General features: G+C 39.7%; 2 protein-coding genes across 2 annotated transcripts in view; both read left to right on the top strand.

The window, feature by feature from the left end:
- The first annotated feature begins 181 nt into the window (after positions 1-181).
- LOC145353307 (superoxide dismutase [Cu-Zn]-like) lies at positions 182-13,297 on the top strand. Its single transcript, XM_080203941.1, has 5 exons — positions 182-313; positions 1,023-1,116; positions 4,480-4,549; positions 6,276-6,393; positions 12,999-13,297. Exons 1-5 carry the CDS (start codon positions 200-202, stop codon positions 13,116-13,118), a joined length of 516 nt encoding a protein of 171 aa, XP_080060067.1. The 5' UTR covers positions 182-199; the 3' UTR covers positions 13,119-13,297.
- Positions 13,298-14,850: 1,553 nt separating this feature from the next.
- The window catches only part of LOC145353306 (superoxide dismutase [Cu-Zn]-like), a 31,587-nt gene continuing 24,147 nt past the window's right edge, over positions 14,851-22,290 (top strand). The window contains exon 1 of the mRNA XM_080203940.1: positions 14,851-14,974. Within this exon, the coding sequence (XP_080060066.1) occupies positions 14,885-14,974 (90 nt within the window). The 5' untranslated portion in view covers positions 14,851-14,884. The remainder of the gene's footprint in view (positions 14,975-22,290) is intronic.

The following is a 22,290-nucleotide window of genomic DNA, read 5'->3' as shown; positions in this document are numbered from 1 at the left end:
CATAAATGTCAATTTGTGCAAACCACAATGCCACTACATGAATGTATGTTATGGTTGCCAGCTGTAGGCAGGGCGGGAGAGGGGAGTTAGCTGGAGAGGCGAATGGACATGCGCTTTGGTTTCAGAGGGGTGAGTAGATCAGACTGCGCAGGCGCACTTCCCTGTAACGGTGCTGCAGAGAGTTAGAGGAACGTCAGAGATGGAAATAAAAGCCGTCTGCATCCTGAAAGATCAGCACGATATGTACCCTTACCCTCACGATTTACCAGACCCCGTCAGCGGCGTCAATGGAATTGTCGTTTTTGAATCGCATGTATATTTATTATGGCAACGGGTGTTTTTTAAAATTTTAATTCCCGTCTGGCGCAAATGCCGCGGAAACTTCCGAGGGGCCCCTTCCACTCCGGCGGAAGATCGTTCCCACCATATGAATGTCATAACTTCTGGCAGGATACGAGTAATAAATAGATTATTTATTATCAGCGGGTTCCCTGCTGTTAATATTCATGGCTTAATGAACTTTTAGTTATGTGTATTGAGGAGAATTCCCCCGCAACTTCGTTTGGATGAAATCTCTTGACAGTTGAGCGTTTTTGTTTAGTGCTATCTGATGGCCGTTTTTACACGTTGCCACAGGGTTTAAATGTGAGTAAAAGTAACAAGGAAGAATGAGGCAAGCGTAAATATTTAGATGAAGGCAAAATAGTGCTGAAATCTGAAACAGAAACAGAATATGCTGGAAAATCTCAGGTCTGACAGCATCTGTTGAGAGAATACAACCAATGTTTTGAGTCTAGATAACCCTTCGTCAGAATAAATATTTAGAACGCTCGGTAGATAGCTAGTGTTCCTGCCTAGCTACTTAAATGTTGATTTTTGTGGGGCGTTTCAGTGATGTCAAAACGCTCTGTACTTTGGCCTTTATGGTTGGTTTAATAGGTGACGAATATTGGATGCTACTCATGTATATTGCCTTGAAAAGATCATATGTAAACCATTTTTCTTATTGTCTTCCCTTCTAGGCAAATGGACAAGTATTAATAAAAGGAAGTTTTACTGGATTGACTCGTGGAAAACATGGGCTTCATGTGTGTACTTTTGGAAATCTTTTTAATGGTATGGACCATACCAAATGTTTTTATAAAGTTATATTTTATTAACATCTCATTTTCTGTTTTATTAGTACAAAGCAGATTAAGTTTTGTTTTCAAAATGTTCATCAGAATTTAGCTCTGCATCTGCAGCTATAACTTTTTTAAAATCCCCTTTGGGATAATAAGATGGTGTAATACCATCTTACGCAATGTTGAATCAATCAAGAAAATGAATCAGGAGTGATGTATTGATCCGATATTGTACAAGATCACAATGCCATTTCTTGTGCCCCCTTATATTTCCTCTTGAGCCAGCACAATTCATAAATAAGTTATTAACAACTGATGTCACTTTTCACAATTGTTTTGGAAAATTTAATCCATTATTATGGGACATTGGTTGAAGGAAAGACATCATTGAGGTACTAAACATTTTATAACTACATTTTACGATCATTTTAAAAATGGATAATGGACTTGTGGAAGCCTGTGCTAAATTGTCCTTTACTGTCCAAAGATGTTTAGGTTAGGTGGATTAGCTATGACATGTGCAAAGGGTTACAGGGATAGGGCAGGAGGGGTGGGCTGGCATAAAATGCTGTTCGAAGAACTGGTGCACCCAGTGGGCCAAATGGCCCTCTTCCACTGTAGGGATTCTATGATTATTGAGCTAAACATTTTATTATTAAAATGGACTTGTAGCATTATACAGCACGTGGGTCAGTCACCTACTGTGCCTATGCTAATTCTTTGAAGTGTTAGTTCCACTCTCTTGCTCCTGTAGTCCTGCAAGTTTTCATTTTTAAGTATAAATCAAATCCCCATTAGAAAGTTACTATTGAATCTGCTTCACTTACCTATTTGGACTATGCATTCCAGGTCATTACTTCTTATTCCCATACGTGAGAGGAGTAGCTCTTAGAAGGCCATTCCCAGCACAGTATCTACAAGCAAAGAGAATTCCTTCTGGATCTATCTATCTTTTTAAAGCAGTTTGTTGCAGACTTACAGATCCTAATGGAAAGAGGATCTGCTACCCCTCGTCAGAGGAACAGTTTTGCAGTGGTTTTTAAAGTCACCATAGCTCTGGATTATTTTGTCCCTTTCAATCTGTAATAGGGGACATCTGTATCAAGCAGATAACGGATGGCTTGTACACCAGGGTAGTACAACAAGTTGCTCATTGACCTCTGCAGTCAATAGGAGAAAGACTGGGATAAAGTTGCAGTGGCTCATTTTCTGAGCTTGCAGGACATAATTAATTGCACACAAATTGCCTTAAAAAGAATTGGAACACCAGCCAGCAACATACATGAATAGAAAAGCATTCTACACCATCAGTGTGCAGCTATGGCTGATTGCAGAATTTTATAGATGGTTTGGTGCAAAGGTCCCTTGGAGCTATCCCAATGCATTTATCCTGAGAAAGTATGCTGCATAACATTACATTACTTAGGGGCCTGCATATGGAAAGGCAAAACTGCAGAAATTCCAATGAAGGAGACCATAGGAAAGGAAATGAAATAGCAGAAAGAGGAAGACTTATTGTCTTCCAGCAAGATCTGTGAGGATTAACATGCTTGTCAGTGATTCCAATGAACGGTTAAGCCCTGACATGACAACATTTATAGAGCCAGATTAACAGTCTGTTAAATCTTTCAGTGCAGCTGAGAAAAAAAAATCCACATTAAAGACCAAAGTATGACTAACACAATAGAATACTTACAGTGTAAAAGGAGGCCATTTGGCCCATTGAATCTGCAAAGACTATCCGAAGGAGCATCCCAAGTCTAACCTCTATCATATGCCTGTAAGCCCCTGCATTTAAATGGCTAATCCATCTAACCTGCACATGTTTGGGCACTGAGGGGCAATTTAACATGCAAATCCATCTAATCTAAACTGGTGATAAATATAATTGTGTTCCATTATTTTTTCATATAAATGATCAACTTAGTGCTTTTCTTTCAAAAAGGATTATTAAGTTCCTCAGAGATTCTCCTTTCATAGCCTCAAAAACTGGTGGGAAGCTATTGTTCACCTGGTGATAAGGTAAAATCCTCTCTGTGTACTTGCCTTGGTTTGATAGGTGAGTTTCAGAAAGCTACGGAAACTGTTGGGCCCTGGCTTTTAATTAAAAACAATATGAGAATAGTGCTTTGTTGAAGTATTGACATATGGAAATTAACAGAATACCGTTCCTGTGGAGATTGTGCGCAAGCCATTTAACACCCTTCAGTAAAATGTGGAAGTTGGTGAGCTGGAGCTGGGTTTCTGACAGGCTGTCAATTTCTTTTATGTTAACCCCCACTACATACACACACATGATAGTGGAGAGCTAGATAATTTCAGCTATCTTTGTAAAAGGCTGTTCAAAATGATATAAAGACTGAATTAAGTAAATATTCTCTTCAACTGTTAGTGTGAAATTAATTGACCTGAAAGAAAAACTGGCAGAGAGGAGTGTTGTTTCTACACAAAGAATTGATGTCAATCACAGAACTGACTTACAATCTGATTAGAAGAAATAAATTAAGAGTATAAGTAAAACCTAACATTGATAGGTTTTACTTATACAGACATTTTCAATGATGGGTTTTACTTGTACAGACGCTACCTTGTCAGTTGGCACATCTTTTAAAATACCATATCCCATTAGAATTTAATATTTAGCCCCATTTATGGAGAAGTTCCCTGATTTTTCTTCTGGAATAGTATTAAGCTTTCGAATTTCAAAGCGTTAAATTGCTTAATGCTTACTTAAGTACCGAGCAATCAAAGTTGAACTTATAACAAAATTTACTTTACTTTTACTGGAATATTTAAGGACAATTAATTGGAAAGGAAGATAGTTCAACCCAGATAATTTACCACCAGTTAATGGCTGAAGGAAGTCTGTGGTTTGATCTTGGTTTCTTTTTTCTGAATTTAAACTCTTTTGCTCTTGGAGAATTAATTGAGTAGACTTTTTGAGCATTTGCGAAGTGTAAAGAAAACTAGATGACTTTAAACTGGATGGAAATCTTTCAAAAAAAGTGTATACCACACAGTTTATTTGGCAACTTGATTGTCTCTCGGTCACATATTGAAATTGTCTTATTTGTCTCTTTCCATTCTTAGATTTATTAGATTCTTTTGATTTATTGGTTCTCAAACAAATTTTAAAAAAAACAAAATGTTATGCTTTGCCAGTTCATGGGACCTTTTTAATTAATACCACCAGCAATACATTTTGTATTGAAGGGTGCTGTTTGTTTTTTTAGAACTCTTTTCTAACCACATTATCTAGCGATGCTGAATGGAATATGCCTTCATTTAAAGAAAATAATGCACCTTTTAGTTGTACTTTAGTCACATGATGTTTTAACTATATACTTTGTTTTAGGTTACCATAGCATAGGACCTCATTTCAATCCCCGTAAGAAATTTCATGGTGGGCAACACGATAAAGAAAGGTGTGTATTATATGCAGACAATTTCTAAATAAGAAATGCAAGGTAGACCATTAGGTGGAAAAGCTGGTACTTATATGCATTAATTGTCCAAAATAGGTACTCACGTGAAAAGAGAAATCAAAAGATTTAATGAGTCTTCAAGAAGTCCAGTGGCTCTCTGCCTTAGCAAAATGAAAAGCCTGGTCTACCAATTTCATCCTGAAAAAAGATTTAATTGCTTTGCAGACAAAATATTTGCTGCCTGGGAATTTCCATCTGAGAAGAATATGCTTTCCATTTTAAATGGCATATTCTTGAATTACCAGAGTAGAATTCTAAGGAATATTTTCATCATAAAGTCTGTGATGGGATCTTATAGCCTCGCTTGGTCAAGACCGGAAATTCCCACCTGAGGTCAACGGAAATTATTGTTGTTGGACCCTTGCCCATTCCGATTCAGTGGTGGGCGAGGCGGTAGAATTTTGGCCTGGTGGGCAAGGAGGTGGAGTTCTGGCCAAAGATCCCCACAGTGCAGAAGAGACTATTTGGACCATTGAGTCTGCACTGACTCTCCCCTGCTCTATCCCTGTAACCCCAACCGTTTACCGTGGCTAATCCATCTAACCTGCACATCTTTGGACATTAAGGGGCAAATTAGCATGGTCAGTCCACCTAACCTACACATCTTTGGACTGTGGGAGGAAACTGGAGCACCTGGAGGAAACCCTTGCAGACACGGGGACAATGTGCAAATTCTACACAGACCTTTGATCTTTATTTTTGTTCACTGATTACGTGAGTCTGCAGAAAGAAGAAAGTTTGCAAAATAAAACATTCGATTGCTTTTGTAATTTTCAGACCCAAGGTATTGAAACTAATTACAAAACGCTTCTGATGAACGTTAATGCTGCATGCAGTAGGTTTGGGTTGTTAGGGTTATATAATTAGGTTTGTGCAGACTATGGTATTAAAATAGTTCTGATCCAATATAAAAGGAGAAGATTTAGAAAACCCATGTACTTCATGTTTTTTGGATGATGTGATCATCTATAGTTTCATTCCCAATGGGCAGATCCCTCTTTAGAATAATGAAAAGTAGTAGGAGAAATAGTACTATGGCTGGAAACACTAAGCTACTTGATATCCTCCCCCCCCGCCAGAGAAAGTACAGACAGCACATTTGTACCAAGATATGTCAGAAGAGTGGTATGTCCTGAGACTATACTTCACCAAGATTTCTCTCATTCTTCTCTGAGAAAATCTTGAATGACCTCAAGCCATGGTCTACTTACAACTCACAGGAGCAAAAAAAGTACTAAGTCCCTGATTCACAGTAGAAAAGTTCAATCATTGATGAGGGACCTATGCTGAGGACTAATGAGCACAAGGTGATAGACATCATCTTTGGTAAGACACTGGAATTCTTTGCCTATGGCATGGCCCTGATGGAACAAAGACATAGCCATAAGGTTCAGCAAACTCACTGGTTTCCCCATGGTGCAAGGTAATCCATGGTACCCAAATGGCACTGAAGGTATCAAACCAAAACTATGTCACTTGCATCATCAGAAATAATTCTATTGCTCAACATCCAAATAGGATAGGATGTCATGCACAGCAATGCACACTGCATGTCAATACAAAGTCTTCACCATGACTTTCATTTTTCTTTAAATGGTTTTTTTAAATCGTAAAACCATATTATTTTGATTTATTTTTCTAACCATAATATTGTAATATATTCTAGGCATGTAGGAGATCTAGGCAATGTTGAAGCTAATGAAGAAGGTGTGGCTGAATTTCAAATCGAAGATCACCTTATTAGTCTTTCAGGGACTGAGTCTGTTATTGGTCGTGCTATGGTGGTAGGTATTAAAAGCAACCTAGTTTGTCCCATTGAACAGATTATTCTGTACAAAAATTATTTCAATCCACAAATAAGCAGCCCTGTGATGCAAAGCTAAGTACTTTCACACAATGACAAGTTCGCCATCTGATTTAGACAGATTCCCAGAGGGAGGGTAGAAAACTGGAGGAGGTGTCACTAAGTTATTTTATAGACCTGGCACAAGCTTGAAAACGGCTTAATTATTCATTCTCTCAGCTGGAATATGAACCCACCTAAAAAGTGAGTTCAGACAATTACCCAAGACTGGGGAATCGAATCTGGGTCCCTGGTACTGGCAGCACGGTAACTACTGTGCAACTGTCACCCAACTGTGATGACGAGGAGCACAAAATGATCAACAATCTGTTTTTGAAAAAAAATGTATTCCTTTCTTAAAGTTAGAAAGTCAATGTGCAGAGTGGACTAGGGAAGCCCTTAATCTATCTTCTCACTTGCTCCAAAAATCAATTCAAATTGAATCCAACTCATGGTCCCCACAAGAGAGCTACACAAGATCCATGCTGACAAAAAAAAGGCTTACACCTGATTTGACTTTTGATCTTAGCTAAGAGGCCAAGAATGATAAGTAATTTTTTTTTGCAAAAATATATTCATATAAAATCTGAAAGACTGTCTGTGTGGAGTTTGCACATTTGCCCTTTACACATGGGTTTCCTTTGGGTGCTCTGCTTTCCTCCCATAGTCCAAAGATGTGCAGGTTAGGTTGATTGGCCATGGCAAATTGCTCAGTGGGTTAGCAGGGTAAATAAGTGGGGTTATGGGGATAGGGCCTGGATGGGATTGTGATTGGTGCAGACTCAATGGGCCAAATGGCCTCTTTCTGCACTGTAGGGATTCTATGGCACATTACAAAATAGATCAATTTGTTATAACAGTAAAGGGCAACGATATTCACGTTTTCTCTGGAGATCAAGATGCACTCTTAGGTGCTTCAGTTCAGTAATGAGAACATTACATATATTTCGATACAGGAAGTACGATTCTTTTCAAATTATTGACAATTAATTCAATAAAGTTACATATAGTTAGAATTAAACACAGATTCTGAAGGTTTATGCTGTTACCAGCCCCTCGGTGCATTGTGGCTGAAAGGCCTTACCTTGGAATGTGTCAGTTTGCAACACTCAGTTTAGGACAATGCACTGTAAGATCACCAAGTTTTAGGTAGACTAAGATTAGTGATAATGCATGAGATTAGCTGGACTGCATTGTGAGATGCCCCAGTTTGTCATCTTAGTAAACTTGATGTTGGATATCATAATCCTTACTTTAGTTGTGCTCAGCTAGTGTCTGTAACTGTTATGAGTTAATCCGGATGTTTTATTGGCCAATTTTGCATTATTTTTAATGGTCAAATATTGAGGCAATGTGTATTACCTTAAAATAAAGTCTTCATAATTGCTTGAAAAAAGGCCTATTTGCATCATCTTCCACAAATGGTGACAAATGGGCTAGACATTCTTGAAGTGGTCAGCACTGAAGTTAATGAATACAACATTCTGCATACAAATATATAGTTGTATGGGAACAATTCATGAAGCCCAAACAATGGGAACACTTGGTACTTGGAAGTAAAGGACTCTTATAACCTTACTAAGTATTGTAATTTGTTCATAGTAAAGTGTTGAAATATCAAGCTGTGGCATTTTCTTAATGCACCTGTGCATTGAAAAATCATTTACTGCTATCCATTGTGGCACCCTGGGATCTCTGCTTCAAAGATTCAAATGAAATTATATGTTGACCGTAGAGTCTGCTGGAAGTTAGCTTTTAGAGTATTGTAAATCTGCTGAATCATAGCCTCTGCCTATATTGCTTCTGAGCTAAGACCGCTTTTGCCCATATAAGCATTTGGAATGTCAATGGTTGATAGCTGTAATTTTCCTGATATAAACTAACTTGCCAAGTTTTCATGCATTTTAAAAGTAAGGTTCAAAAAACAAAGAAAATTACAGAACAGGAATAGGCCTTTCGGCCCTCCAAGCCTGTGCCGATCATGCTGCCCTACTCAACCAAAACCCCCGACCCTTCCAGGGATCATATCCCTCCACTCCCATCCTATTCATGTATTTATCAAGATGCCTCTTAAAAGTCACTATTGTATCCATTTCCACTATCCCCCCCGGCAGTAAGTTCCAGACACTCACCACCCTCTGTGAAAAAAAACTGCCTCATACATCTCCTTTAAATCTTGCCCCCTAATAATTGACTGTTCCATCCTGGGAAAAAGCTTCTGGCTATCCATTCTGTCCATGCCTCTCAATCTTGTAGACTTCGATCAGGTCGTCCCTCAACCTCTGTCATTTCAGTGAGAACAAACCAAGTTTCTCCAACCTCTCCTCATAGCTAATGCCCACCATACCAGGCAACATCCTGGTAAATCTTTTCTGTATCCTCTCCAAAGCCTCTATATCCTTCTGGTAGTGTGGCGACCAGAATTGAACATTATATTCCAAGTGTGGTCTAATTAAAGTTCTATAAAGCTGCAGCGTGACGACAATTTTTAAACTCAGCGTCCTGGCCAATGAAGCCAAGCATGCTGAATGGCTTTTTGACTACCTTCTCCACCTGCATTGCCACTTTCAGTGACCTACGTACCTGTACACCCAGATCCCTCTGCCTCTTAAAGGTTCTGCCATTTATTGCATATTTCCTATTTGTAGTAGACATTCCAAAATGCATTATCTCACATTTCTCCCAATTAAACTTCATCTGCCACGTCCAACCAATTTATACCCTGCTGTATCCTCTGATGGTCCTCATCAACATCCGCAACTCCATCAACCTTTGTGTCGCCCGCAAACTTACGAATCAAACCAGTTACATTTTCCTCCAAATCACTGTAGCAAACATCCCAGCACTGATCCCTGGGGAATGCCACTTGTCACAGCCCTCCATTCAGATCTGCAACCTTGCACTGCTACCCTCTGTCTTTTATGACCGAGCCAGCTCTGTATTCACCTTGCCAGCTCATCTCTAATCCCATGTGACTTCCTGTAGGGATATCCATTATCTCAGGAGCTTGTCAAAGGAATGGATGCATAAAATCTTTCTGTTACAAGAATAGGCTTAAAAGGACCAGCAAAATTGCCAAAAATCAATTTAAGAAGTGCACCTGAAAACTGCAGTGGGTCCCTTTAAAGGCAGAGAATAGAATCCAAGTCGACACATTAAAAGTAAACAGTAATGACAGAGAATTGCACTGGACTTTCTTTAGGAGCCATTCTAAACTGTTCTCTGTGCGTTTGTGTTTTCTGTTGTAAATGACAGAAAATGAACAATGTGTTTGCACAGATATGGATTAGATATTGCAATATAGTGTAAATCTTAATCCAAAACATTTTCAATTCTCTGTGCCCTAACAACCATCAGGCACCAGAAGAAATAATTAATAATGGAGTAAATATTGATTTTGATTGAAAAGAGCCAGTTGGCAGTCTATGGCTATAATATTGGGAGAGATATAAAATTGATTAATGCAACAGATCAGGAAAGCAAATGCAAAATTAATATTTACATTTGGGCTGGATTTTTATCCCAATAGGAATGAGCGTAACTTGAATGACGTAAAAATTTGCACTACCTGCCAACATGGCAGTTTGCAGGAATCATCCTTTTTCTAGGCTATATTTGCAGAGACCAAATGTTGGGGCTGTGTGATAGCAGTGCAACCACCTGAAGTGGGGTGTTGCCACTTAAGAATTCTTAAAGGCAAATTAAGGCCTAATGTCAAGTCTCCTGGGGTACAGGGCTCCCTGCCTGGAGCCATTCATCCATTAGTTGGCAAAATGCAACACTTCAAGCAGGGTTTTTAGACTCGCCACACCGTCATGCCTGTGTGACTTAGGCGACACTTGATTCCTGCCCCTCAATAACTGTGGCCTGTTGTTGAGAGCATCTTTCAGTTATAAGTTTAAACTGCTGGTGAGAGGCACCAATTTTGAAGGGCCATCTCTCCTTCCCTTATCTAAAAATAGCAGTCTGTTGCAACTTTAATGCTAAAGTGCCTTTAATTGACCCTTCATTTTTGAAAGTTTGCCCATTATTTTTAATTGGACAATAAGACTAATCTGGCCACTAATTTGGGGCCAATCACTGCTTGGTGAGCAAATCATAGAGTGGAGTTCTGATTCCCATTTGACCAAAGGAGCTAACCTACTTTGTTGTCAGAAGAACTCAAATAATTTTTTTTTGCTGGTAATTTTCTTCCCCTTTTTAAATGACTGTAAGGAATTTATGAGTAATTAAAGCCAAGAGACAGAATGAATGTTGATTTAAATTGTGGCTTTGATATGGCAATGAGCCTAGCAGTACTTCACACAGATGCTTACAAAAGCTAATAGGGATGTTTATAGAAGAGGAATAAATGTGAATCGGTTTTTGTGGCTCAAAGGAGAAGAGTTGAGATGACTGGCGTGCAATGAGTATCTTTCTTTGTACTAGGTATGACTTCAGCCGGTAGAGTTTTTTTCCCCTGAATCTAGTTTTTCTCTTGGCTCCTTGATTTCACACTTGGTTAAATGCAGTCTTGATATCAAGGCCAAGCACTCTCATCTCACCTTTGGAGTTAAACTCTTTTGTCAATTTTGAACCAAGACTATAGTAGGGTTAGGAGTTGACTGGCCTTGGTGGAACAAAAACTGAGCATCAGTGAGCAGATTATTGCTAAGTAAATGTTGCTTGGTTGCACTGTTTGTGACTTCTTCCATCACTTTACTGACAGTTGAGAGTAGACTGGGCAGTAATTGGGCAGTAGGTTGGATAATGCCCTGCTTTTTATGGACAGAAAATACCTAGGCCATTTTCCACTGCTAGGTAGACGCCAGTGTTGTAGCTGCATTAGCAAGTTCTGAAGAACAAGTCTTCAGAACTATTGCTAGAACACTGTCCATAGCCTTTGCAGTGTCCTCAGCCAATTCTTGATATCACATAGTGAATCAAATTGGTTGAAGACCGGCATCTGTGTTGCTGGGAACCTCTGGATGATACTTTCTGGGCTGCACGCAGTGCCCTGATGAGCCTCATGTGGTCCACAGACAGCACGTTGCTCACCACTGATTTTAAGTATTGGTACTGTGTAAAGCCATTGTCATCTTTAAGTGTAATTTTATTGTTTTCCTATTTCTTATTGCATTTACTTTACTGTAAAATCATTACAAATAATTGGAGATATCATTTCTGGATCTTAAAACCTTTCTTCATACTATATAAATGCAAAAACATAAATGTAGGAACAGTTGTTTCAAGTTTACCTCCTGGGATTTGAGCAGTTGGCATTTACTGTCAGCCATGCCCTTAATATCCAAATCTGTTGTTTATTGAAAGGGCAGAACTCTCTAAGTGAACATAGTTTGTTACCTTGCACGTACTGAGACAAAAAGAAACAAATAGTGTGTGCAACATAGAATTTTTTTATCATGGCCACCTTTATACTGTCTAATATGAACAATCTGATGTCGAGATGTTGGTATTGGACTCGTATGATATAGCTCATGATACCAAATAAACCTGATTAACAATCTGCTGAGTTATAGGCTGTTGTCAAATACTATTATGTTGTGAATGCCCAAGGATCATTAAAATCTGTTGGTTTTAGGTTTTACTTTTTGGCAAATTAATCAGTGGGAAAATAGAACCCCAAAAAACCTGGGTAAATTGAAGTTTTAAAGAAAACCTGAGTTTTATTTTGAACATTGTTGACACATGAGAAAATAAGCAAAGATCTAAAAAGATTGTAGTCAAGGTAAATGATCATTCACAGTTATTTATATGATTAATAAGTATTTTTATGGAGCTGACATCTGATTCACCAGCTTAACTCAGTTTGTAAAAAAGAAAAACTTGTTTATTATTGTGTCACTGCTCACAATGCTATTGTAATGCTGAGATAAAAATTGTTCAATATTGAATGTAATTTTCAGTTTGTTTATGGTTTGTCCAGAAAATACCCTCCACAAGCAAGCAGTTTCAATGCACGTTTGACCTCAATCTGGGGTCTATCTCTATAATAATACTATTATAATATATACTAATATGGTAGCTGAATCAACATTCTTTGCTTCATATCTGATTGAGAGACTGATGTTTTGTGAAAAATAAAGAACATGGTTGCTTTAACAGTGCCTAAAACAAGAGTTTTTTCCCAAAAAAAAGCAATTTGTGATGCTTTCACTTTTGGCTGTTGAAAATAGGACCTTTGATATACATGAATAAAATTCATATAATTTTCATGAAATTATGAAATTTCACAATTTCATATTATGAAAGCTAACATGATCAGCTTTCATGTTAAATGTGAAAGCTGGTGTGACAAATGTGGGCATATAGCTCTTATATTTGGTAAGAAAATAATGAGAAGTTTGAGATGAAATTGTTTTTTTTAAAAACCAGTTTGTCACTTGAAAAAGAAATAGAACTTGTCTTTGGAATTCACTATTGACGCATTTTGATAGTTGATAAAATGCTTATGTAATGTCCATATCTGATTCTGCTTGCATGACCAAGAGGACTATTTAAATCTTTTTAATATAGATGCTGACTGATTTTTTTTACATTTTAAAGATTCAGGCAGAAGAAGATGATCTAGGAAAGGGTGAAAATGAAGAGAGCCTTATAACAGGGAATGCTGCAACAGGTTTAGCCTGGGGAGTCATTGGAATAGCTGAGATTACAGCCAGTTAAAAAAATGATATTGTAGTCCACTAGAATCTAACCAGCAACGTAAGTTTGCAGCCATTGCTAAATGTTGCTTTAAAATTGATTTTAATATTTACCCATGTAGTATACTGTATAAAATTGCTCTTTAAGCATGAGTGTTTTTGTTCAAACTTATTTTTAAGAGATGTGTTGTTTATATTGTATTTGTATCCTTATTCTCTTTACCAAATATTATTAAAGTTGATTATTGAAATCTAGACCTTCATTTTTTTTTTATTGAATGCACTATTTATGTTGACATATCAGTTTAACATAACTAATTAATTAGTGGATCTTGTGATATTTCTCACATTTATGAAGATTAGTTGCTCAGCTCTGGTGTTGCAGTTAGCAGCTCAATTAGTCCAATTTGTCTCTTTTAAAAAATGTAAGGAACAGTTTAAGTTTGCCAATTGTTTGGAACTTAGACAAAAAAAAATTACATTGGTTTACATCATGGCGAGCATTGTAATGCAGATCTGGGGCAGTTAACAACAGCAGAATATAGAAATGTATTTTGTTTCATTTGTTGTAAAGTCTGGGTCAGATATTTATTCAAGCTCTTAGTGTGGGAGCTGCATATTTGCAATTAGATATTTGCAGTAATGTTTTAAGGGATAACAACCATCCTTGTTAAGCAGGAAAGAACCATTTCCTTCTGTGATTATGCTGTCTCTTTATACTTAACCCTCTGGATGAAAAGGGTTTCCTTTAAATCCCTCTAAATGTCTTGTCCTTATCTTAAATCTATTTCCCTGACTATTGACCCCTTGTCCCTCATAAATCACCCCCTTCCCCCGCTGCTTTCTCTGCTCTAAGGAAAACATGATGTGGAGATGCTGGCATCAGACTGGGGTAAGCACATTAAGAAGTCTCAGAACACCAGGTTAAAGTCCAACAGGTTTATTTGGCACTGCAAGCTTTCAGAGCATTGCCCCTTCACCTGATGAAGGGGCAGTGCTCTGAAAGCTTGTGCTGGTATTGTGAGACTTCTTAAGGAAAACAACCCCAAACTATCCAGCCTCTCTGAAAGACTCCAGCCCAAGACACTATCCTGGTGAATCTCTTCTGTTCCTTGTCCAGTGCATTCACATCCTTCCAATAGTGTGGTGACCAATCTGCACACAGTACTCCCAACAGTGGCCTAACAAGTGTTTTTAAACAGCTCCATCATAACCTCCCTGCCCTTACGGTCTATGTCTCATCTGTTAAAGACAAGTATTCCATATGCCTTCTTAACTACTTTATCTACCTCTCCTGCCATCTACAGTGATCTATGGACATGCACCCCAAAGTCCTTCTGGTCCTTTACTTCCTAGAATCCTTTTGTTCATTTTGTAATCACTTGCCTTGCATCACCTCACACTTTTCAGGGTTAAATTACATTTGACCAGCCTATCTATACCATCCCATAGTCTAAGGTTTTCCTCCTCGCTCTTTATCACACCACCAATTTTCATGTCATCTGCGATTTGGTAGTTGAGCATCATCTTCATACAATTCCCCTCACCTTATATTTTGTATGGATAGAAGAAAAAGACATTCAGGTGCATGTTGTAAATATCGTTTTGTAATTTATGTTCAGGTTTGCAGGCTAGCTTCAAACTGGCCAACTTGCACTGTCACATGGTGAACACCTGCTAGTAGGCGGAGAGTTTGAAACGCGTATGCGCCGCGCGCGTGGGAGGGGGTGGTGTAGAGTGAGACGCATGCTTAGTTACACACGGCCGTCGGTGAAGGTAGAGCTAAAGATGATAGCAACAGGAACTTGTATGCTGAGTGGTGATCCAGCTGAGGAAGACAGTGGGAAAATCCATGGATCGGTCACTTTTGAATGGGATGTAAGCATTAGCTATAAATAGTCGTAGATTTGCCTTCTGACTCATTTAATTGTAATGCGCGTTGCTGAATCGTTATACGGCCCAAAGCACCATTTGCGAACCCCCCGCCGTGCCGTCCCGTCCCGTGAGGTGCGACATGGTACTGTTTAAACTATTACTCCAATCTAGAAACTCTCCGAAACAAAATTGATGATATTTCTACCGAAAGGGGACGAGGATGTTTCCTCAGTCGGGTGTTATTGGGCGCCAATATGAGTCGAGTTAAACCTCAGTTTAACGGTTCCCCCGAAGTTGCGCGCGGGCGGATAAAGGTGGTGGTGCTTCTCGCGCGGGTGTTGACGCCAGATCCTGGCAGCCTTTCTTTGAATGAATGGGAGATCAGTGTCCGTGGAACAGGTATGGTCACGGGAAATCCGCAAATCTGCCCCCCGACCTCGTGCAAAACGGATTTCGATGAGGCCTCAACTGCCAGTTGGGGGAAGGAAGAATGAGGCTCTCTTCCTCCACCACCATAGGAGTTGCACCCTATGAGCTTGGAAACCACCTCTCCTGTGCCCAATCATTAAAATTCGTGGGGTTAGGATCGTAGAAAACCAAGAAATGTACAGTTAGATATTAGTAAGATAGTGCTATATTCCCATAAGCGTAAGAAAGAGCTGAATGCCTTAGAGCATTTTTCTGCAATTTTGCAAAGTCATAGAAGATGAAGAGAGATATAGAAATGAAACAAGGAAGAAGTTCAACTAATGGCAAACATTTTAAACTGATATGGTTTGAGCTGCACAAAGTGCACGAAGCATCATATTAGCTGGTTTCCCACTTTAAATTGTGATCACATGAGAGTTTGATGTGGCTACAAAAGTGAGCACGTGGCAGGAGGGGGGAGCATGGGCACAGCACAAGTGTATATAGCTGTTGAGTTCAGGTAGAAACAGCTTATGTTGGAAATCCTTGTTGGTGCAAGGAGTTGGCAATATGGCACAAGAACTTTGCTACATTGGCCCACTGGTTTTTGATAAAATATTGCAGATTCTTGGGGAAAAGTTTCAGAAGGAATGGTGTATTTACTGCAGGTGCTGCACTCTCTGACGAGTCGAAAAGGGTACAGATTTGTACCCTATTAAACCATACAGACCCCACCACTGCTGAAAAGTTGGTTTGTTTTCCAGACAGAGGAATAAAAAGTAGACCCTGGGATAATCCTGAAACAGTTGGAGAACACCTATCCTAGCAAAAAAACACAGTCCGTGATAGACATGCATCCAATTCAATAATCTAACATGGCAACCATAAAAATATTGGCAAACAAATGTGTTTTTTGAACTCACTGAAGACCTAATGAAGGATCAAATATTTTATTTATAATTTATTTATTATTTATTTAATTTATTTATATTTTATTTATACAGCTGGAGTACTGTTTGCAGTTTTGGTCGCCGCACTTGCGCAAGGATATTTTGGCCTTGGAGGAAGTGCAGAGGAGGTTCACTAGGCTGATACCGGAGATGAGGGGGTTGGACTATGAAGAGAGGCTGAATAGACTGGGTCTGTACTCGGAGTTTAGAAGGATGAGGGGGGATCTTATAGAGACGTATAAGATAATGAAGGGGATGGATAGGGTAGAGGTAGAGAGATTCTTCCCGCTCAGAAAGGACAGCAGGACTAGAGGGCACAGCATCAAGATAAGGGGGGAGCCGTTTAGAATGGAGTTCAAAGGGTGGTGGATCTCTGGAATTCTCTGCCCGTTGAAGTGGAGGAGGCTACCTTGCTAAATATATTTAAGACACGGGTAGATAGGTTTTTGGTAGGCAAGGGAGTTAAGGGTTATGGGGAGAAAGCGGGAAAGTGGAACTGAGCCACTTCAGATCAGCCATGATCTTATTGAACGGTGGGGGAGGCTAGATGGCCTACTCCTGCTCCTATTTCTTATGCTCTTTATGAAATATATAGCAATTTAGTCTGGAAGCAGCTGCTGCAAGAAAAATACTTAGCATTACAAGCAACCATCAAGATCTGTATGTTAAATGAACAATCAGAAATGAAGCAGAGATTTTCGGTGAGAACCTAAGGTATTTGCAATACAAGGTGCACCTGCTTCAACTGTAGTGGTTACCGTCCACTGAATGTAACAACTTGTTTTGCATATGGTGAAAGATGCAGGAAATGGAACCACTTTGTCAAGTTCTTTTATGTCCAAAACACAACAGCCCTCCTCTGCCATCAGCAGCTTTTCAATCCTCGGGGGTAGGAGCATCAGTAGGGTGAATTAATTAGAGTTCAACTAAGCAGTGAAGCTACAGAGCCTCCAACAACACTCTATTGTGACAATGTTGACAACATAATTAGCAATAATGCTAGAGTTAGACACAGGAAGGAAGGTTATTTCATAACCAAAGGTTATGAGAAACAGACTTGTATGTAGCATCATATCCCAGCATCCTGATGCACTAGGTGGTTTATGGTGGACAGGCAATCCCCACCAAAGGTATCGCAACCCTCCACTACACACAGAGAAATATCAAGTTCTATGTAGTTGACCAGAATGTAAAGCCACTAGGGCTTCAGAATAGCATTGCATTGGGGCTCATTCACCTTGGTCCAAATGTCTAATTCCCAGAGATGACAGCATGTAGAGATCTCTTCAACTGTGACGTAATTGCTAAGCTACCGGTTGTTACCACATGAGACCGAATGATTTGGTATTACCAACAGTCTGTGCTCCAAGAAGGGTACAAGTAGCCATTAAGCAGAAAGTTGTTAATGAACTGTATTAGATGACAGCACGAGGTGTCATGAGTTTCAGCAATGGTGGCTGTAGTTTTTTTTTTAAAAAAAAGGCACAGTCAGGATATGTTTTGTCCCCAATACACTTTAAAAAAAAAAGCACTGACCAGACTACATCACCGTTTAAAGATAGTGAAACAGGTGACAGAAGACATGCCAAAACGTTCACCATTCTCAATGCAAAATGCGAGTCCGGCAGATACCGTTAGATGAGGAATCTGCAAAGCTAACCACATATGTCTCTGGTGGTCAGATATAATTTTTTTGTATGCTCCGAGATGGGCTGCATAGTAGCACCGCTATCTATCTGTATGGAGTTTGCACACTGTCTGTATGTTTCCTCTGAGTGCTATATTTTCCTCCCACAATCCAAAGGTGTGCAGATTAGGTGGACTGGCCATGCCAAATTGCCTCTTTGTGTCCAAAGATGTGTAGGTTAGGTGGATTAACCATGGTGAATGCTTGGGGTTATAGAGATGAAGTAGAGGGGTGGTTGGGGTTGGTGGTTGATGGACCAGATAGCCTCTTTCTGCACTAGAGATTCTACGATCACCTTGGCAGTGAGGTTTTCCATTTGTGTGGAGCAACTCTTTGCAAGCCAACCTTGCAAGATCATTGTCAATACATTCTTGTTTGGGATCATTGTATGCAAGAACATGATGCATATCTTAATCCAGTCTTTGAGAGCATCAGGGCCATCAAGTTAAAGCTTAACCGTATGAAATTCAGATTCAGGGTCAACCAGGTTCATTTAGTCTCAGTCGCTGGTGAAACATAGAAACTAGAAGCAGGAGTATGCAATTCAGCCCTTTGAGCCTGCTCCACCATTCATTTTGATTATGGCTGATCATTAAATTTAATTTCCTGATCCTCTCCTCCTATCTCCCATATCCCTTGATCCCTTTAATCCCTAGAGCTATATCTAATTTCTTCTTGAAGTCAATGTTTTGGCCTCAAATACATTCTGTGGTAGTGAACTCCACACTTCATTACCCTCTGGATGAAGAAATTTCTCCTCAATTCTAAAAAAGTTCATCCTTTATCCTCAAAGTCTGACTTGACCCAAACAACACTGTGGTTTTATGACAGATAGCATTTCCTGTGGACAAGCAGACTTTACAGTGCTTTTTTTAGTATGATTTATCTTTCCAAGTTTATCCCTTGTTATGGTGAGGTTACTGGACCCCTGTCAACTTCTCCATCAGGACATCGAAATGGTAAAATGGCCACGCTTTAGTCTTCGCTTCTCAGAAATTTCATGACTTCATTTATGGTCATCCTGCAACTGTTGAAGCCACCAGCGACTCATACCTATTTTAAACTACTTCTGTGTGGCTGCAATGCATGATGCACATGTTGCAATGCTACAGCCTCAGTGCCACCCACAAATGTGCAAGAAGCTGTATTTGGCAGAAGGCCTCTCCAAAGCCTTTTTATCAGGCAGATCATGAGGAAAACTTAGATATTGCAGCAATAGAGATACTGTTCTCTCATTACATTCAGGAACTCAAACAGGCGTTCTGCATGTTCTTTACCATCAGAGATAAAATGACTGCACAGGATGGATTAATGCTGCATAGCCAGTGATTTGTCATCCTTATGGCACTCCAGAGATCTATATACACCAACTGCACCCCGGGTTGGAAGCAACCAAATAAGGGCTAAGGATTCACCCTTCCGACTGTCCGTGTATGCAGACATAGAAAGGGAAATCTCCAGATATGCACTCTGCATCAAACAAAGGAACTGTTGCATATTCATGGGATCCTGGACTCCTCATGGTCACAGCAGCTGACATCTTTGAGTGGAATGATAATTTTTAAGATATTCATTCACAAGATGTAGGTGTCACTGTCTCGGCCAGCATTTCTTGCCCATTCCTTGTTGCCTTTTTGAAAGTGATGGTGAGCTGTTTTCTTGAACTGCTACAGCCCCTGAGATGCAAGTACACAGACAGTGCTGTAATGGAGGTAATTCCAGGATATTGACCCAGCGACAGTAAAAGAATGGTGATTTTTTTAAGTCATAATGTTATGTCTTGGAAAGGAACTTTTCAGGTGGTGATGTTCCCAGGTGTCCACTGCTCTTGCCCTTATGGTTGCTAATGGTCATGGATTTGGAAGGCGCTATGTAAGGAACCTTGGTGAGTTCCTACAGTTCATCTTGTAGGTGTACACACAGCTGCCAATGTTCATTGGCAGGGACTTAATGTTTATGAAGGGGGGTAGCAATCAAGTAAACCTATTTGTTGACCTTGAGTGTTGGATCTGCACTCATCCAGTCAAGTGGAGAGTATTTAATTTATTCCTGACACATGCCTTGTAGATGGTGGATTGGCTTTTGGAAAGCGAATTATTCACTCACTTTTGAGCTGGTAGTCACAGTATATACAACTAGTCCAATTCAGTTTCTGGTCAGTGGCAACCTCCAGGATGTTGATTGTGTGGGAATTCAATAGTAATGCCATTGGATGTCCAGCGGTGATGGTTAGATTCTTTCTTGTTGAAGATAGTCATTCCTTGGCACTTGTGTGTCACGAATGGTATTTGCCACTTGTCAGCCCAAGCATGGATATTGTTCAGGTCTTACTGCATTTGGACATGGACTGCTTCAGTATCTGGAGAGTTGTGAACAGCACTGAACGTTGTGCAGTCATGAGCAAACCACCCCACTTCTGACCTTACGGAAGGAAGGTCATCGATGAAGCAGCTGAAGATGGTTGGGCCGAGGACACTACCCTGAGAAACTCCTGCAGGAATGTTCTGCAACTGAGATGAGTGGCCTCCAACCATCCTCCTTCGAGCCAGGTATGATTCCACCATTCCCATTACCTCAAGTTTTACTAGGGCTCCTTGATACCATATCCAGTCAAGTTCTGCTTTGATGTCAAGGGCAGTCATACTCACTTCACTGGTGTTCAGCTCTTTTGTCCATATTTGAACCAAGGCTGTAATGAGGTCGAGAACTGGGTGAATCTTGCGGAACTATTGCTGGAATGCTGTCAGGTTCCAATGCCTTTGCAGTATATCCATGCTTTCAGGAATTTAATATAAAGTGGAATGAATCAAATTGGTTGAAGACTCACATCTATGAAACTGGGGATCTCTGGTGGAGTCAAGATATTTCATTCACTCAGCATTTCTAGCTGAAGATTGTTGCGAATGCTTTAGCCTTTTATTTTGCACTGATGTACTAGGCTGTCAGGGTTTTGCCCAGCAGCAACAGTAACAATAATTTAAGCCTGAAAGATCCAAATCTGCTTATCAGCAATAACAGCCAGCATTTTTAGGAGCATATTGGCCTCTAAAAGTTACCAGGGCATTCCAAAGGCATAAAAGCATTTGAAGATATCAGGTCAGTGCAGACTGTACTGTAGGGTTTCTATGATTCTATGAGGTGTGAATTGTTCTGGCAGTAGAAACTGATTATTTAGGTCACTGCTACAGAAATGTTAAGTTCCACAAGTAGAAACTGTTTATCTAAATGACTGATTCAGGGCTACAGAAATGCTAAGCTTCACAAAAGAAAACAATTTGAGATATGTGGGTAGCTGATTCTTGAGTTTGAAATGACAAAAAGGTAAAAAATATTTTTTTTTCCCCCATCCCCTTCAAAAATAGATAATCAACACCTCACAGCCAGGAAGTTAGGACCTATTTCACAGCCTGGGATCCTGTAACAACATTTACTACTCAGATGCTGTAATGTTGCATTTTAAGTCTTTAGAGCCAAGGCGTTGCAGGAAACCTTCGTAAAGGCTAAATATCTTTGCTGGACCAGGATAAGAAGTTTCCCATAATCAGCCCTACATTGTGTGGTAACTATAAGATGAATTTGACTTTCAAATTGTTTCATTTGGATGCTGTTTGGGAAAAGGAATTGCAGATATATTCTGGAACAATGGGTAATAAATGGTGGGGGTGTTTAGTTACTCCTGTACTAAAGTGTCTTAGGATATTGTTGTCCTTGTGTATTTTTCTTAATTTAATTTTTAAAAAATAATTTGTACATTTGAAGATTGGACTCGTTCGTTACTGGGTTTTATGTGACTCATCACAATATTCCACAAAGCTATACAGCACCACGAACTGGTGTTTCAAGTCGTGACACCCTCACAGGGAACATGAGCGTGGTTTGTGATGGGGCTCATTCATTGTTGAGGAGCCTCCTCCTCTAATGAGTTGTTTGATTGTCCATGGTTCATGGCTGAGTATGCAGGACTGCAGAGCTTAGATCTGATCTGTTGGTCTATTACTTGTTGCTTATGCAGTTTGACGTGCAAGTAGTCTTGTGTTGTAGCTTTATCGGGTTGACACCACATTTTTAAGTACGCCTGGTGTTGCTTCTGGTATGCCCTCCTGCACTCTTCATTGAGCCAGCGTTGATCCCCTACTTGGTAATGGTAGAGTGGGAGATATGCTGGGCCATGAAGTTGCAGATTGTGGTTGAGAACAATTCTGATGTCCCACAGTGCCTCATGAATACCCAGTCTTGAGGTGCTACAGCTGCTCAAAGTCTGTCCCATTTAACAC

This window comes from Carcharhinus amblyrhynchos, chromosome 15 (genome assembly GCF_965287045.1).
Source record: "Carcharhinus amblyrhynchos chromosome 15, sCarAmb.v2.hapA, whole genome shotgun sequence".
Lineage (NCBI taxonomy): Eukaryota > Metazoa > Chordata > Chondrichthyes > Carcharhiniformes > Carcharhinidae > Carcharhinus > Carcharhinus amblyrhynchos.
The sequence above is the reverse complement of the archived record's forward strand: the minus strand, read 5'-3'. Positions and strand labels throughout refer to the sequence as shown.

What these genes read in the sequence shown, in the direction of transcription:
- LOC145353307 (XM_080203941.1), top strand. Translation starts at nt 200, where the DNA reads ATGGAAATAAAAGCCGTCTGCATCCTGAAAGATCAGCACGATATGTAC. An exon ending in GGGCAACACGATAAAGAAAG is followed by an intron (nt 4,550 to 6,275) that starts GTGTGTATTATA and finishes AATATATTCTAG; the next exon opens with GCATGTAGGAGATCTAGGCA. An exon ending in TTATTGGTCGTGCTATGGTG is followed by an intron (nt 6,394 to 12,998) that starts GTAGGTATTAAA and finishes TACATTTTAAAG; the next exon opens with ATTCAGGCAGAAGAAGATGA.